At 35.6% G+C, this 18,376-nt stretch overlaps 1 protein-coding gene across 4 annotated transcripts in view; it reads right to left on the minus strand.

The window, feature by feature from the left end:
• Nucleotides 1–18,376, minus strand: part of LOC136037111 (early estrogen-induced gene 1 protein-like) — an 84,792-nt gene that overhangs the window by 37,766 nt on the left and 28,650 nt on the right. For all 4 annotated transcript variants that reach the window (XM_065719580.1, XM_065719582.1, XM_065719581.1 and 1 more), the window contains 2 exons: nt 11,551–11,671; nt 5,361–5,551 (listed from right to left, as the gene is read on the minus strand). In XM_065719580.1, the coding sequence (XP_065575652.1) occupies nt 5,361–5,551; nt 11,551–11,671 (312 nt within the window). The remainder of the gene's footprint in view (nt 1–5,360; nt 5,552–11,550; nt 11,672–18,376) is intronic.

Below are 18,376 nucleotides of genomic sequence, written 5' to 3' on the forward strand. Positions count from 1 at the left end.
TATCTATCTATATTCACAGGTGGGACATAGGGACACAACTACAATGGCGCGTAACTAATATGGCGCGTAACAACTTACGCGCGCGGGGGGGCTTGGGGGGGGGGCGCGAAGCGCCCCCACCAACTAGGTGTTGGGGTGGCGCGAAGCGCCACCCCAACAGCTAGTATAATAATAATTATAATATAATTATAGGTGTTCACATTCATGTAGTAAGGTGGAAAAAGGCGTATTCGACGTAGAAAGACGAGTGAGAAAAATAGATTTCAATTCTGTTTTCTGTTACGCATGACCAATCAGAGAGCTTAATTGGTTGTATCAGTACGTCACTGGATATGGTGGTCGAAATAAATATTTGTTTTAAATAGTTATTTTAGAAAATTTGGCTTATACTGCCACACTGCTTATCGTACCAATGTGAACAATCCATTAGTTGCCTCAGTATCCGGTTATATTGATAAAAAAAAATAAAGGAAATCTATTTTTAGTCAGAATCGTATTAGCACTTTCATCCTTTTTCTTCCGATGGTAAGAGAAACCTCGACTGCTTTCATGTGTAGCACTAGATGCTCGTCCCAGCCAAAGCATGGGAAACTTTCTTGGGCCCACTTCATATCATATTTTGTTTTCAGAATTCTACGCAACGTTTCCATTTTAAGCTTATTCCGTCTGTCCGTCTTTTAATGCACGTCCATCTCTTAAGATTTTTAATGCACTAGAAAACCTTTCGACTTATACGTTTGAGAAAGGAAGAGAAAGCACAAATATAACGGCCAATTCTAAATTTGCGTATACCTCGGTTCTGGAAGTTTTCTTCCAAAAAACCAAACGCTAGTAGGTAACAAAATCCATATTTTAATATCTTCAACATTGATGAGACTTTGCTTCCTATATTCCTGTTCAATTTTGTTTCTATACCATTATACTTTCCAGTACTTTCGAACAAAGGGTTGGAGTGAACCAGGCCGTAGTCACTGATTTGATACGGGTCAACCATTTCTGAACATTTGTAAATGTCATCATCTAAACGAGGACGAGTTTGGATCTGCTGCATAGCTTCTATGTAAAAAGATTGTGCAGCTCTGAGGATTTTTCGGAAGGTAACACTTGGGTCATTCAATTAAATTGGAATGCATTCGCTGAATTCACATAGTCCTTCTTCAAGTCTTAGTTTAATAGAGCAGTACCTTTGCACCTTGACTGCTGGGGTCCCTAATCTGAACCTTTACCAGGTTTTCTTCAAATGATTAGCAGTGTTAAAAGAGTTTCGGACCCCTCTTCTCTTGACTACTAAGTCAATTTAGTTGTTGTTGTCGTCGTCTCCAAGAGGCCTCTATCCAGCATTGGGAAGCATTGAAACAAAATGAGCTTGCGAATCGACTGTGCAAAATATCCTTAACTCCTTTTATGGTGTGTCCAGACTATCAGATTTTTGGATAAATGGGACGGAAAACTACTTCCGTCCCATTTTCCTTTTCGGGTCGGAAGAGGATTTTCTGTGGCTGAAACCCTAGAAATCCCTTAAAGGCCAGAAGATTTGTAAAATTTCCTAAAAATTCCACAATCCCTATATGAAAAAGTTTGCCCCTAAAAGACTTCAAAATCCCTGATTTAGGGGGGAAATCCCAAGAGTGGGAACACTGCTTGGTTCCTTAACTTCCCATACCCCTAAATGTACGAAAATTCGTGGTTGAGAGCCCCTGCATCTTTAAATCATTTCTTAGACCGCACAGCCTTTCAATTCACAAAATTTAACAAATGAAAATATAGAGAGAAAACGGGTATAATATTAAACAAAGCAGTGGGAAAAAAAATAAACTATAAATAATAAAAATCCGAATGTTTCGACTCCACGTCTGGGAACCTTTATCAATGAAAAAACTGAAAAAAATCTAATAAATAAAAAATAAAAAAAATATATTCCCGGATATGGAATCGAAATATTCAGATTTTTTTTTTATTTAAATTTTTTTGTTCCACTGCTTTGTTTAAATATTATACGCGTTCTCTCTTTTTTTTTCATTTCTTAAAACCTACATCTTTCTTTACATCCTTTCAGACTTGCCAAGGCACGATAAAACTTCCTCCACTTACAGAAAATAAAAAATAGTAAAGATAGTCCAAAAGACGATTGGGAAGAAAATCAATTTTTATTACGATCTCCCTTTTTCCAATCTTTACGAATGTCGAAAGAATATTTATATTACGTCATGATTTTGCAAGAGTCTTGCAAAATTAAGATAGATGTTCGATTGTAAATTCCGTTGAATTGTTTTCATTATACGTAGTAGTTCTAAAATACTGCCATTCAACACAAGACATGCAGTAAAAATTTTTCTTAAAAGCCCAAGGAAGTACAGAAAAATACCATAGTGCCATCTATCTAATGTGAAAAACAAATAACAGTTTGCTAAAATGAGATCTGTTCAATATACCATATTTCTGTCGCACAAAATCAAAAAATATATCCCAATAAAAACTAATTCGGGAGTATATAAACCATTCAGTTCTCAGCCCTGTTATATCAACATGTTATATATATATATATATACTAGCTGTTGGGGTGGCGCTTCGCGCCACCCCAACACCTAGTTGGTGGGGGCGCTTCGCGCCCCCCCCAAGCCCCCCCGCGCGCGTAAGTCGTTACGCGCCATAATAGTTACGCGCCATTGTAGTTGTGTCCCTATGTCCCACCTGTGAATATAGATATATATATATATATATGGTTTTAACTACGTAAAACTTGCGAATATACAACATTCTTTGCTGTCCCATTGTCTTTGCATATAAATAGATTGTCAGGTTATCCCCCTGTTTCCCCCGGTGTCCCCGTTGTAGTTGTGTCCCTGTGTCCCGGTCGTTATTTATATTCCCTGTGTCCCGGTCGTCATTTGTATCCCGGTGTACCGGTCTGTATATACATTCGTTTTTTAGTTTTGTTTTTCTCCTTTATTTTTTTCCTTTTTTTTTCTTTTTTAGTTTATTTAGATTTTTAGATTTTTTAGTTTTTTTATTAGTTTTTAGTTTTTTTTTCTTTTTAGTTTTTTTGTAGTTTTTACCTTCTTTTTAGTTTTGTTAATTTTTTTTTTTACTTGTGTCCTGGTCGTCATTTATACTCCCTGTGTCCCGGTGCTTTGTTGATTGCTAATCGAACATTCCTTTTGTCCTGGTCGCTTTCTCTTTGAGTGTCGTCATTTATTTTTTTCTTTTTTAGTTCTTTTAGTTTTTACCTTTTTTAGTTTTTTTTTAGTTTTTAGTTTTTTTAGTTTTTTACCTTTTTTTAGTTTTTTTAGTTTTTTAGCTTTTTTATTTTTTTTATTAGTTTTTAGTTTTTTTGTAGTTTTTGCCTTTTTTTTTAGTTTTTTGTCCTGGTCGCTTTCTCTTTGAGTGTCGTCATTTATTAGTTTTTTCCTTTTTTTTTTAGTTTTTTATTGGTTTTTACCTTTATTTTAGCTTATTTTTCAGTTTTTTCCTTTTTTTTAGTTTTTTTTTATTTTTTATTTTTTTTAGTTTTTTACCTTTTTTTAGTTTTTTTAGTTTTTTTAGTTTTTTAGCTTTTTTACTTTTTTTATTAGTTTTTAGTTTTTTTTTGTAGTTTTTGCCTTTTTTTAGTTTTTTCAGTTTTTTTTTTTAGTTTTTTATTGGTTTTTACCTTTATAGTTTTTTTAGTTTTTTAGCTTTTTTATTTTTTTTATTAGTTTTTAGTTTTTTTTTGTAGTTTTTGCCTTTTTTTAGTTTTTTCAGTTTTGACGTCACCTAATCCAGTTTTTTCAGGTGACGTCACCTGACACATCCATCCACACATCCATCCACACATCCACAGACAGACAACTTATTTTTATATATATAGATATATATATATATATATATATATATATATATATATATATATATATATATATATATATATATATATTGTTATTATTTAAGAATTAACGACGCTTCTTGACTACTATGGTCCCTGCGTCGGCCCTGCAGTGCATTCCTGCAGCGTGATTCGATCTCTGGGTCCCGTATTACCAATCTAAGGTCAAATCCACTGCGCCACCACAGGACTATATATATATATATATATATATATATATATATATATATATATATATATATATATATATATATATATATATATATATATATATATATATATATATATATATATATATATATATATATATATATATATATATATATATATATATATATATATATATATATATATATATATATATATATATATATATATATATATATATATATATATATATATATATATATATATATATATATATATATATATATATATATATATATATATATATATATATATATATATATATATATGAATGAATGAATGTAAAATGGCATAGAAAACAGTTTGCTAAACATGTGTTCTGTTTGAAAATAAGAAAGAATGTAAGCACTCTGAATATTTCCGTCGTCCCAATTTTTGCTAACCATTAACTCGTGGAAACAATTTTATATTAAATAGCAAAATTTGTCACAAACTATTTGGAAATAGTGCCAACTGGGCCGGAAAAAAAATTCAAAGTGAGAACTTCAAATGCTTAACCCTAGAATACTAACGGGGGGTAAAATTTTCCCCTGTGAAATTGGATTTATCTTTTTTCTTAGCCTGAGGGGTAGAGAAAAGAGGTGGGATTTCTTTAATTTTGTTTTTCACCATAAAGGAGGTAGTCGGTCAGTTATTCTTGTAAATTACATGAACGGGGACAAAGATACAGGAGGTGAATGGGTAAATTTACCCATCTTTAGTATTTGTGCAACTTTTTTTAGCTTTCAGTTAGTAATTTGATTTCTCAATATCTGGGGCTGACTTAAATATTCAATTAAATTTTATTTCTTTTAAGATATTTTATTCATCTATATCAGTAATTCAGCTCTAAAAAGTTACCTGGAGAAAACTGGGAAAGCTAAACAGGAAGAGTCTACAAAAGTAGAGGATGCCTGGCCCCCATCCCCCCATTGCACTTCCTGGTTGAAGGGCCTTAAAACGGAGATCAGCACTGCCAATACGGACCTTAAGGGTCTAGTGCTGCATCCTTTATCTTTTTTTACCTTTAACTGTAAATGTTAGCCTTATGTTTAATATAATCGTTCCTTGTAATCTATTACGAACCTGCCTCTGCTTTTAGTTGCTTTGTAAAATACAATAGGAGATGAAATATTATATAATCCGCAATTGTGTATATAACCTAGAAGAGCAATATCTCCTTCCTCTAGCAGAGAATTTAGTAAAGCCATTCAAGGGTTAGTCTTTTTGCATCCGGGTCATTCTTTCCTGATACCCATAGCCTACTATAATAACTCGAAACATTTCATTCATAAAGTCATGAGATACTTACACTTTAAAACAGGGATCACGACTGGCTAGTGTCACTTTCACACTAATTCTAATCATTGAATTGTCCTGCCGATGCTTGGAATCATAGCCTTCCAAAAGGGAACGCTTGGTCTTCAAATCACCACCAGCAAATTCAGCGAGGTTTAAATCGACGAACCCAAGTTTTTGGTATGCCTTGCCTCCTTTTTCCTCCTGAAAGTAATAAATAATGTAGAATAAATCTAATGGGGTAATGTGCAATTCATTTGAACAAAACTATAGAAGTTCAATAGGTCAAAGCTAATCTGTGCTATCACTTTAACAATAATAATAAAACAATAGAAAGAAACAGCAAAGCAATCGAACGATAGGTGCAAAGATCCAATGCTCAGGGAAATGGATTAAGAAGATTTCAAATGAAGGGGGAGGGGGTGAAGAAGAGAGAAAAATATAAATGAGAATTCTAATTTTCTGAAAGAGAGAGATACTTTGGGCAGACTAAGGGAGAATTTTCCAGTCCCTTCTCCTATCCCAATGTACACACTGTGCATATAAATCTTAGTGATAATAGATAATAATCTATTTTACAACATGTACGTAATGAAAGGACATCCTGTCGTCATTCTCACCCGGAATCACTGCTGTGGCGTTACATGACATTAGATAGAAATTCAATATAACTATTCTTTTAAAAAAAGTTGTGACAAAACTTAACAAGAGCTAAGAGCTCATATGGCACTTGTGACGAGGCCAGAAGAGTCAAGAGCCAAGAGCTCATATGGTATGAGCTCTAACAAAATTCTAAGAATCAATAGATTGACTTAAAAGGAAAAATCAGAGGCTTAATGCCGGTCGGGATTTAAAATAAGAGCTCTGAGTCACGATGTCCTTCTAAATATCAAAATTCATTAAGATCTGATCACCCACTCGTAAGTTATAAATATCTCATTTTTTCTAATTTTTCCTCTCCCTTCAGCCCTCCAGATGGTCGAATCTGGGAAAATGACTTAATCAAGTCAATTTGTGCAGCTTCCTGACACGCCTACAAATTTTCATCGTCCTAGCACGTCCAGAAACATCAAACTCGCCAGAGCACTGTACCCCACCCCCTAACTCCCCCAAAGAAAGCGAATCCAGTACGGTTAAGTCAATCACGTACCTACGACATTTGCTTATTCTACCCACGAAGCTTCATCCCGATTCCTCCACTCTAAGCGTTTTCCAAGATTTCCGATTTTCCCCTCGAACTCCCCCCAATGTCAACACATCTGGTCAGGATTTAAAATAAGAGCTCTGAGACACGAGTTCCTTCTAAATATCAAATTTCATTAAGATCCAGTCACCCGTTCTTAAGTTAAAAATACCTCAATTTTTTTAATTTTTCCAAATTAACACCCCCCCCCCAGCTCCTCCAAAGAGAACGGATCCGTTCCACTTATGTCAATCACGTATCTAGAACTTGTTATTATTCTTCCCATCAAGTTTTATCACGATATCTCCACTCTAAGCGTTGTCCAAGATTTCTGTTTCCCCCTCTAACCCCCTATGTCCCTGGATCCGATTTGAGTCGAAAATAGAGCATCTAAGACATAATGTCCTTCTATATATCAAAGATCCGATAACCCATTCGTAAGATAAAGATGCCCCAATTTTCACGTTTTCCAAGAATTCCAGTTTCCCCCTCCAACTCCCCCCAATATCACAGGATCTGGTCGGAATTTAAAATAAGAGCTCTAAAGCACAAGATCCTTCTAAATATCAAATTTCATTAAGATCTGATCACCCGTTCGTAAGTTACAAATACCTCATTTTTTCTAATTCCCCACCCAACTCCACCACTCCCCCCCCCAGATGGTCAAACTGGGAAAAAGACTATTTCCAATTTAATCTGGTCCGGTCCCTGATAAGCCTGCCAAATTTTATCGTCCTAGCTTACCTGGAAGTGCCTAAACTAGCAAAATCGGGACATACAGACCGATAGAATTTGCGATCGCTATATTGGTTAATACCAAGTGCCATAAAAATACGTACCCCAATGTTTGAACAATTTGAGCAAATAACCTATTTATATTCTTGTCGTGTCGTGCAAAAGTGATCATATTATGCTCGGCTGAAATTTAAGCATCTAAGGATAAGTAGTGGGCCCAAATTGGGTTCAAGGGGCCTGAGTTCTCCCTCGCTGAGCTTGTACATAATAGCCTATTACATTTCAGTTGAATCTTGATTATTCAGGGACTATTTAAGGAGCAGTATTAACGGAGAAGAACTTTAATTTTAAAATGAATTGTATAAATAACGTTGGTCACAACTACTCATTTGAAGAATTTAGCTTTGCAGAAAATATTGAAAAAATAAATGTTAAATTGAGCTTTGCCAAAAATATCCGGTTCTTTCGGTGCTAGTCTAACTAGTCCATCTAGAACTATTTCTAAAACGGCTACTCCTGCAACCGTGTTTACCGTTTACCACGTTTTTACTTTACCTGACTACTTCCACAACGATTACTAAAGCTGATTAACATTAACTATGAGTATTAGAACAAAGTTTATCAGCCAACATTACTACTATTAGTATGCATTTTGTACTTAAAAACAAGCATAAATTAATTAAAAGCGCATTTTCTCATCAAAAAATTCAGGACCATATTTAGACTCCAAACGAGCATAATAAATGACAATCTAGTCTTTGGGAGTTTGAATAGGGGTAGAATCCTTCCATTTATTTGTGGACATTACTATTTGTTCTAAGTGTGAGGTTTTATTTCTTCATTAATTGTTTTTCTGAAGGTTTTATGTTCGTTTTCAGTTTTTAAGTTCTCTATTTTATTTGCGTGAAAAACTGTGTAAGAAAACAAAGGGTAGCACATCAACAGACAAGCATTCATTCGAAGCGGCGCTATTTTGCGGGGGTGGGGAGGGCATTTGCCCCAAGTATTTTTGGAGAATAAATTATTATGTAGCCCATACCCCTTGACTCTCTTGATGTAGACCCCCAATCAAAATGCTGGATCTACGCCCTCTTCATTAGAAAGGTCAAAAGTTACACAAATTGCACTAATATTTTGGATCTGTTATGCAAAGCTAGAAAAGGCAAATACAAAGAGTACTTTTTTACATCGGTCTTTCCTTTACTTTTCGAAGGTGCCCTCCCCTTACTTTCCTAAATTCGTTCATAGATTTGCTAGCAGACTAATTTTCATCATAAAACTACCAAGAATGGAAACTTAAGCTTTCCCCCCCAGAGAAATATCACGAAAGCAATTTAGCTATTTTCAGTTTAGCTATAACGTTATCATTGTGATAAATAAGATTATTTTTCTATTTCACCTAAGTACCACCATATTCCTTACGGCGCTATTGTTTCAAGCTTTCTACGTTTATCAAACAGTTCGAGGTAACGAACTGTAGTAAGGAGTGACCCGGCTTAATATAACCAAAAATCTAAAAAATGGAATTTTTATACCAATAGTTACATCAAAAGAATTGCATTTTTATGCTGATTTTAAAAATACGAGTTTTATCAAGTTTAGTTTTACGCATCAAAAGTTACGAGCCTGAGAAAATCTTCGTTATTTTAGAAAATAGGGGAAACACCCCCTAAAAGTCATAGAATCCTTCAGATAACTGAAGATAACTCTAATGTAGAAATTTAAAGCTCCTACCTACAAAAATGTGGATTTTTTCTTTTTTTTTTGCCAGAAGATAGATAATGGTTTCGTGTTCATTTGGTTTTTTTGTTTTGTTTTTTTTTTTACAAGGGGTGATCCTATCGACAGTGGTCCTAGATTGTCACGTGAGGGCTCATTCTAACGGGAATTAAAAGTTCTAGTTCCCTTTTTCAGTGACCAGAAAATTGGAGGGCACCTAGGGCCCCTGCCACGCTCATTTTTCCCCCAAATCACCGAATCGAAATTTTGGGATAGCCATTTTGTCAACATCGAAAAACCTAATAACTATGTCTTTGAGGACGACATTATCCCCAACAGTCCCCAGAGGAGGGGTTGGAAGTTGCAAACTTTGACCATTGTTTGCATATAGTAATGGTTGGAGGGCGGGAGCGAGGGAGTGAGTCGGGGGAAGGAGTTACATGGGAGGATCTTTCCATGGAGGAATTTATCATGAGGGAAGAGAATTAAAAATGAAGGGGGCGCAGGATTTTTTATCATTACTAAAAAAAAACAATGGGAAAATAATATTTTCAACTGGAAGTAAGGAGCAGTATTAAAAAATTAAAACAAACGAAACTATTACGTTTTTTATTGTTTTAAAAATTAGAGTTGTGAGAAAGAGTCATACTTTAGCGTAAAGAGCGGGGAGTTGAGGAGGGGACAACCCCTTTCATATACGGAATAATTTCTGCTCGTTTTAAGTTATAATGTCGCTCCTTACTTTCAGTCGAAAATTTCTTTTAAATATTATTATTATTAATAGAGCCACTATACAGCTTGCGGCGCTCGTGTTTCTAAATTCTAAAACATTACAAAAGAAAAAGCTCTTCTGACATAAGTAAATAATAAAACTAAACCCTAAACTTTTGCAATTATTATGGGTCATGTTGCAGCTATTGCTAAAACCATGACCATAGCGATTTTCAATATACTAAACAATAGGTCTAATCAATTTCTTCTTTTTTTTTTAATTAGTGAGACCAGTAAATTAGTAGAACTAATTAGACTAAAATCAAAAAGATTACAAAATCTATTCCACAGTTGATAAGCAAATCAATTTTAGCTTTTAAACCATGACTAATGGCCAAACAAAATAAGCAAAAAACAAGACCTTATCTTTTATCAATTATGTAAGTGGCCCTGGTGACTACATTCAAAAATGAAAGGAGAATTTTAGTTGAGCCGATAAAAGAAAGCGATACAAACCGAGGCAACAAGGTGTAGGGTAGGTATCGTTATTCAGACGGTGTAGATATCGTTATTCAGACGTCTATCATGACTAGAATGGTTACACTGTTGCCAGCCCTTTTTATGCTTCCAGAAAAACAGCAAGTTCTTAGTCTTGTTTATTTTAGTTTGTATTAAGTTGTGTTGTCAGGCAACGGGTTTGAACTGTGTTTTGAGCGGGATAGACGAAATTCGTTTTCAGGTTCTCCTTGTTCAACCCAGCAAAACTTTAAAGCCTTTTCATCTTATGGGTTCCACGCGTGTTGGACAAGGGTTCCTTAAAATTTTAATGCAACAGAAAAGCATGGTTGAACATGGGTTCTGAGAAGACATTCGCCCGTGTTGAACACGGCATTCAAAACGATAATCCGCAAAACCTGTGTCGAACTCCGTTTTGGATGTGGGTGGCCTGAAGATAAGGCTTTAGTAACATTGACGAGACAGTCAACAATTGACAAGTCTAGGCAGCTCACTTGTCTTGCTATTATGGAAGCAAGTTCTCGTAGACTGTTTGTATAGAAACATGTCAAATAAGTGGGACTAAGACAAGGACGATAAATACGCCTGGGCCTACGGCATATTTATAATTTTTATGGGAAACTAGCGGTTGGTAGACTTAACAATATACTAAAAAATTAAAAAAATTCTAGTGTCAGGGAAAATCAAACTAGATTGACAAGTCGCCAGAGACAAAACGAAGGTAAAAATGACCATGATTGCCGTGCACGGCCAAGTCACTTAAAGCTACCCATACAGTATTCTCTACGAGCCTCACTCTTTTCAAAAATTTTCTGAAGGTCTTTCTATTTCATGACTATTCCCTTTTCTGTCATTGCTGTCCCAACTTATTGGACTTTAGTATAAACTCATCTCATCTAATACAAACACATTAAAAACTTAAAAAATTAATGGGTTGACCATGAAAATCTCAAATTGAAAGAGCAGGGCCCGGGCCCAAGCCCCTTCGTTGTATGCCAGGACCAGATATAATTCTGTTTCTCATAGAAATTAGGTAATATTTTGGAAGGACATGATCTTATTTTTAAACTGAGCTGAGGTTATTATAACAAAGGGGGCGTGTATCTTCTAAGCTTTTTCCGTCCCAACTCTGATGAGCTTGTCATTCTTAAAAACTGCCTATTTGTATTAATGAAAGTAAAGTTCGCATGTACCGCCCTTGCCAATTAAACCATTAATAATACGTATAAAAATAACATCGGTTTTTGACAAGAACACCCACGTGATAAAATTTAATCAAAGATTTTGGCAAAAATATCAAGGACATTTTGTGGCAAAATCAAACGCCAAAACTGCTCACCTTTCTAACCGACACACGACATATGCAAGGCTCCAGCATTCCTGTAGACACAGAGGCATACATCTTGCATGGAAATGTAAAGGATGCTTGCCATCTTGCGACGTGGTCGAACACCTCCTCCCTTAAAGAAACATGACATGATATTACTAAATTGGAAAGGAAACTGAAAAAAATTGACTCGCGCAAATTTTTTCTGGCAATGCCACTGTTATCGTAAATATGCCTGGCAAAGATTAAGAACACGAAAAGACTTAAGAAAATATTGCTGAGACGAAAAGGTGTATGATACTACAAAGAGCAGTCCCCAAGGGCCCCAGGAGTACTAAAAGTAGCAATCTTAAATTTTTTGGGGTACATCCCTTCTTTACAAACACATCTTTATATACAAATTCCCTTCTCAAGCAGCGGCACAAATTGGGGAGATTTCAAAAATAACTTTTTAATTATTCTCAATGAAAATCAATCTTTTTGTCACTTTCATTGAAAAAGAACAAGAAAAAGGTACTTATGCATTATACGAGAAACACTCGAAAAGTGAAGTTTGGTTAATGCTTAAGAAATAAAACAAAATATGATGAAAATATAATAATCTATCAACAAAATTATGAAAACTACAACAAACAATTATGGAAGGGGGGCCGCCCAGAGTGCATTAGATTAAATACGTAACCTAAACTAACCAAAACACCAACTAAATATTTAATCAAAATAAAGCTACAATGTATTTTCCCAGCGAGCTGAAGCTAATTGTCTGGTATTAACACCGTGAAAACAGGTAATACCTCATGTTCGTGATTCAAATTCTCGGGTGTTTCTCGTAAGATACATAAGTACCGAAAAAGCCAGAATTGCCTCCCCCCAGACTTTGAGGAATCTGCCCTCTCCCAACCCCAGTATTTTTCATGAATTTGCACCACTGTTCTAAAATATCGGCTATATGTATCCATACCTAACAAAATATGACATTATTGGACGAAAAGTCACAAAAATCTTTAAAAAAAAGTTTATAGAAGCTTCCCCAGCACACCTTATTTTTATCTGGCATGAATTGATTTTTATAGTTTTCAATTTTCGCAAGATTAAAAAAAAACTTACAGACCTTATTTTTATCTGGCATGAATTGATTTTTATAGTTTTCAATTTTCGCAAGATTAAAAAAAAACTTAAAAAAAAGTTTATAGAAGCTTCCCCAGCAGACCTTATTTTTATCTGGCATGAATTGATTTTTATAATTTTCAATTATAGCAAGATTTTGTAGCTGTGTAGAGAAGCATTGGCTAGATTGGACTTGCTGATGATCCCTTAACCCATTCCGGGAAGACCTGCTTTTCATTTAGCCCCAGATAGATTGTCAAAACGCACAATCTTTGGCAATCTCTCATCCGTAAAATGTGTCCTAGTCATTTCAACTTTTCTTTCATTGTAACCATAGAAAGCGGGATCGAACTATGTTTTTCTCACAGCTTGTTATTTGACAGAACTTTACTCAAACGGGTACTTAGAATATCCTTAAACAGTTCCTCTGGAAAGCATTTAACAAACCTTCCTCTGCTGAGCCCTCATCTAATCTTGGTTCGCAGTCTTGTCCTCCATTCTTTCAAAACATACAGCTCGGGCCTTGGCTATTCTACTTACATCTTCGCTGGATCTACCATCTTTGCTTATTACACTACCCAGGCAGGTGAAGCTAATCCCTTGATTAATCTTCTCGTTACCCAACACACTTCTTTGCGTTCATGTGTTCCTAGTCGTCCCAACATTAACCTTCAAGTCTTTTTTTTTTGCAGCCTTTTCTCTCGTAAAGTCCAAAAATATATTAATTTTGCTATCATTTTAATCTAATACACCCAACTCATCTGCATAATCTAAGGCTAGGGAAGTTCCACCTTCCCATTTGATCCCGTACTCTTCAATAGCCTTTGTTGTGTTCCTTAGGACAAAGTACATCAAAATAATAAACACAAAAGGAAATAGGACACAACCCTGTTTAACTCCTGATCCAACACCAAACCAGCTTACTAACTTCACTTCATGCCGTAACCGCAGCAATAATGTTTTCGTGCATATCACTAACCACTTTAATGTTCTTATCTTGCATACCATACAAAATATGACCTTCACTAAAGCTTTTCGTACCCAATTTCAGAAATTACTGTTACGACCCAGACCATTCAGAAATTTGAATTACCATAAAACGCTAAACAATATTTGGGCTTGCCGCGAAAGGCTCTTTTTTCATTACTGCATCATGCAACCAGATACATTTTACTAGCAAGCACTAAAAATTGATCTTTCCTCAATGAACTTTCCTTGTATTATTTGTATAAACTGTGAAATTCTATCCTAAAAATTCTGCAATTACAGGTGAAAGAAAACAAAAAGCTAACAGAATCCCATCAAATGGTGGTACTGATCTTGCCAAGGCTCAATTCAGTAACATCAAGAATCTACGAACAAACGCTTCAGAATTTTTGATTTCCCGAATCGAAATAAAGCAGAAAACTTGGTTATTTTGTTCATATTGTATGTCTATTATAGAAGATAATTGCTGTTGCGTCTATATTAATAAAATTGATTGAGACGATGCCACATTAGCTTCCGTGTAAACGTTTTTCGTATAAACATAGAATGTTTTCAGGAAAGCAAGGTTTGCAAAGAGTCTAAGGTCAAGTAATCCTGAACAGCAAATGAGTTTTAGTGGAAGAAAATAACGGAACACGTTTAACTTCAAAAACGTAAAATGAGTATTCTGATCATAAATAAACCCAGCCTATTCAGGCACGTCTACAGGAATTTTTTTGGAGGGGGATACAAATTTAGGGAAGGGGAAGATAATGAAAAAATAATCTCCTTTGACGATTTGAATAAGAAGTACTTGGAAACTAAAGAAAATTAAGATTTCGGAGGGGCTGGCCCCAAATTCTCACCCCTCCGCGCAAGTTCCTGCTTTAGATAGAATCTAAATGCACATACAATACGTTTCACGTTATAAAAAAATATATCACGTTTGTTATAATAGATGGAAAGCTATGCATAAAATATACTGCTTCTAATTAAAAATCTGAGTTTAACTGAAAAAAGAATAAAAACAAAAGGCTACAAAACGGTAGTAAAACTATAATATAGAACATGAAGTTCAAGGCATTATCCGTTCTTTTTCACAGGAGCGCAGGGTTTTATTACTCAAAATTGCTTTCGAGGTCTTGTATACTCTTTCTACCACAGTTAAATTTGAGATAGGCTACCAGAAGACCGAATTTCGCTCGGTGGAGTGAATTTTAGACATAAAAAACAATGTTCCCCCTGCCACTGAAAATCCTCCGAAGGAAATACAATCTCTCCATACCTTAATACACAGAAAAAAACCATTTGTGTGTTTTTTTTTTAGATTTGGTTGTACTGAAATTCATTTTATTTCTTTGGCCTAGACAATTCGTGAATTGGTGCCCCCGAACTATGCAAAGAAAAACAAACTTTACCAAAAATCCTGTCCGAGATAACATTTTTAGTTAAATATTTTGTTAAAATAAGGCTGATAATTAACCAAACAATCCCAAAAGTTCTATGGAAAATGAGCTAAGTCGGAAGATTTATGAATAAAAATGAAATGATCGATATTCAGGGTCCCCCAGTTCAAATGCAAAACTTCATTTTGATAGTTTTTTTCCCGGTATTTTGAGTTCTTAAATTCATTTTGTCAAGATAAAAAAGAAAAATATATCAAAGGCAAAAAAGGGAGAGGGGATTTTCTCTAAGTCTTGACCTATCTAGATCATTTTTCAGACTGGGAAATGCTCTAAAATTAAATTCCCTTGCAAACAAGCGACATACTTTAATAAGTGAATAAGCGAATTGTAAGTGCTTCTTCTAAAACAATCGTAAAACAATTTCCCAAGTTGTTTTGTTGAGAGATTTAATTTACGCCGTTGAAGATCATCCTTCGACGGTAGAGAGATAGACTCTAAGTTGATAGATCTGTGCCGAGGGACAAATTTTTCATTAACTTTAACTTCGATCGTTGAATAAAGTTCGTCACATTTTTATTTTTGCCTTTGCATATAAACTGGTTCATATTGATACAGATATAAAGGAGAAAAATGGAGCAATTTCTTGGTTAAATTTTAGTGACATATCTAAGAAATGATAAGTGATAAGCTTGGTTCTGAGTTATTGACATGGCATAAAGAAAAATTGCCAAAAACAAAAAGTTCGTTGGATAAATTGAAAGGCGCTTGCCAATTCTTGCCGGGTAATTTTCAACAGGAAATGAAGAAAGTAGAAATAACTTCCTATTGATTTTCTTGCTGCAAGTGTAAGAAGAAAAATTATTTCCAGAATTTATAAAGCATAGTTTTCGCTCTGAATACTGGACCACGAAAATATAAAATTTGTTAATAGCCTTGCCGGAGAAAAACAATGAAAAAACTTATAATGCGGCTTGTTGGGAAAGGGATAGGGGTCGGAGCCGTTCCAGGAGTTGCTGGCGTCCAAGCAAATTTAATGACAGTGCCCCTCTCGACTCAAGTATAAGCGGAAAAAAGCCGAATCAAATTGAAAAGTCGGATCGAAGTCCCCCGCCGCAGTGCATCCCTCGCACCTTTGAGCGGCTCGGGGGGCTAGATTCTTGTAATTCAGGACATTTACTAGAATTAGTTTTTAGTTCTTAACGAAACTTGTGGCCAAAACTAATGTCTCAGTATTGCCTTTTGGAGATCAGAGCCTGATCGAAATTCTGCGGAGATGGAAAGGTGGAGGGCCCTGACTGCATTTCGTCAGAAGAATAACCTGAATGGTTTGTCATATCTCAAACAAATATAGTCAAATGCACCATGGGAATTGATACTTCGCCTTTTCTAAAGTCAGGAACCGATTCTACCTCTGTGTGGAAGATGAAGGATTGCATTTCAACCAAACTCCGTGTTGAATAAGAATTAGTCATAATTTTATCTTTTGGTAGCCCGGACTCGTTCTAACCTCTGAGAGGGGCAAGAAAAGTTAGTTCCGTAATTCTGGTCATGAGCAAACATACAAGAAGGGGATGCTTGATCCTAGTCAACTTTGGCGGGATGTAAGAAAGAGCGTATTACTTGTGATTTTCACAGTCTGGACAAAATCCAACCTCGCCAGAAGCAAAAGGGTTCCCGAAATTTGTGTCATCAGGATATTCGCGAGAAAGAGCTGTCAGATCTCAGCCAAAAATTAATGGAAAGCAGGACTATACTAGTTATCCTGATACTCCCTTTCTGGAAGTCAGTGCCTGATCCAATGTTTGATGGTGGGGGTGTCGGTCCATTTAAATTAATCAAGGTATTATCCGAACGGGTTGCCATATATGAATAAAACTTATTGGCAAAGAAAAGCTAGGTTCCACAGTTCCACAGCTAGGTTCCTAGTTCCACAGTTTTGGGAGGAGAGGGGCTCATAACCGATCTAATCTCTCTTGGTAATACGTAGAGAAAGAGGGGCAGGCTTATAGTCGTTACATCTACCAGAACGAATTGTCAAATTTCAACACATGGTGGAAAGTGAGGGCTTACTTCTACGTTGTGGCACTTTGGGGTCCAAGCACGATCCGACCTCTGTAGAGAGAGGATCCCTAAATTTTAGTCTTTAGGACATCTATCAGAAAAGATTGGTCGAATTCGACCAACTCTAATGGGAGGTGACAGCCAATATCGGGCATCTAAATTATAGTCGTTAGAGTATCTACCAAAAGAGCTGTTGGATCTTAACTAAACCTTGTCAGAAGTAAAATTTAATGCCCCAGTTATTCCTTTTCGGAATCACGTATCGATTTGGCCTCTTTCAGGGAAGAAGGGTTCCTAAATTCTTACCATAAGTACACATAACATATGGGGCGTCATATTTCAGCCAAATTTGGAGTGAGCTTGGAACTAGGCTTATAGCTATTTCTATTCGTGGTATGCAACAGATCCAGCCTGTGTAGAAGGGGGAGGCGGCGTCAAACACATCTTTTCCCGGTCAAACTACTACCCAGACTGGTGAAATTTATTCAACACAATGTCGTCAACAGATATAGTTAGGATATAAGGAGTCCTTGCTCAACAAAACGTCTGTTAGGGTAGGGCTGCATTCTCGTCGTTAACATTAATAAGAATAGCCGTTAGAATTGGATCAATTTTTGTAGAAATTAACGGGAAGGTACTATACTTTTAGAAGGTTTTGGTAAAATCCGTTAGATATTGTTACTTGTTTTTTGTTCGAAAACTGTCATACATGGGACACATTGGCTGCCATACTTCATAGGGTATCGGCACCCGAAGCATGGCCTAGCTATTAATTGTCAACCAGAGGTTTTCTACAACTATTATGATCGATTTTCGCAAGAATTCTTCTTTTTTTACTTATTTTATAGGGGCCAAAGAGGATGATTTAGATCCTGATAATAAAATTGCTATAGACACGCCTTTTATTCAACAGTTTGTAAGCAATCAATACCGACAACTAGCCTAGGAACATTCACACTCCCACAATCATGAAAAACATGCTATCTTTTGACGAATGCATTTTCCCATTTCCAAGTAGGGGAAAAACCAAACCTTTAGAACGGAGCTATTTTATATCCTATGCATATCGTACGGACAAAGAATAATTTCATTCCAATTCATCTCACGAGAAAAATATTTTATATCAGCTCTCCCACTCTTAAGAGTCTTCAACCCAAATCTTTTTCTTTCTTTTTTAGCCATTTTGGCTATCCATGATGATAGAAAAAAAATGGTGTAAGATGATATGCTTTAGAAGTCTTTAAACAGTATATCTAATGACGACTCATAAAAAATACAGATCACTATTTTTTGTCATC

The sequence above is a fragment of the Artemia franciscana genome, chromosome 16 (genome assembly GCF_032884065.1).
Source record: "Artemia franciscana chromosome 16, ASM3288406v1, whole genome shotgun sequence".
Classification (NCBI taxonomy): Eukaryota; Metazoa; Arthropoda; class Branchiopoda; order Anostraca; family Artemiidae; genus Artemia; species Artemia franciscana.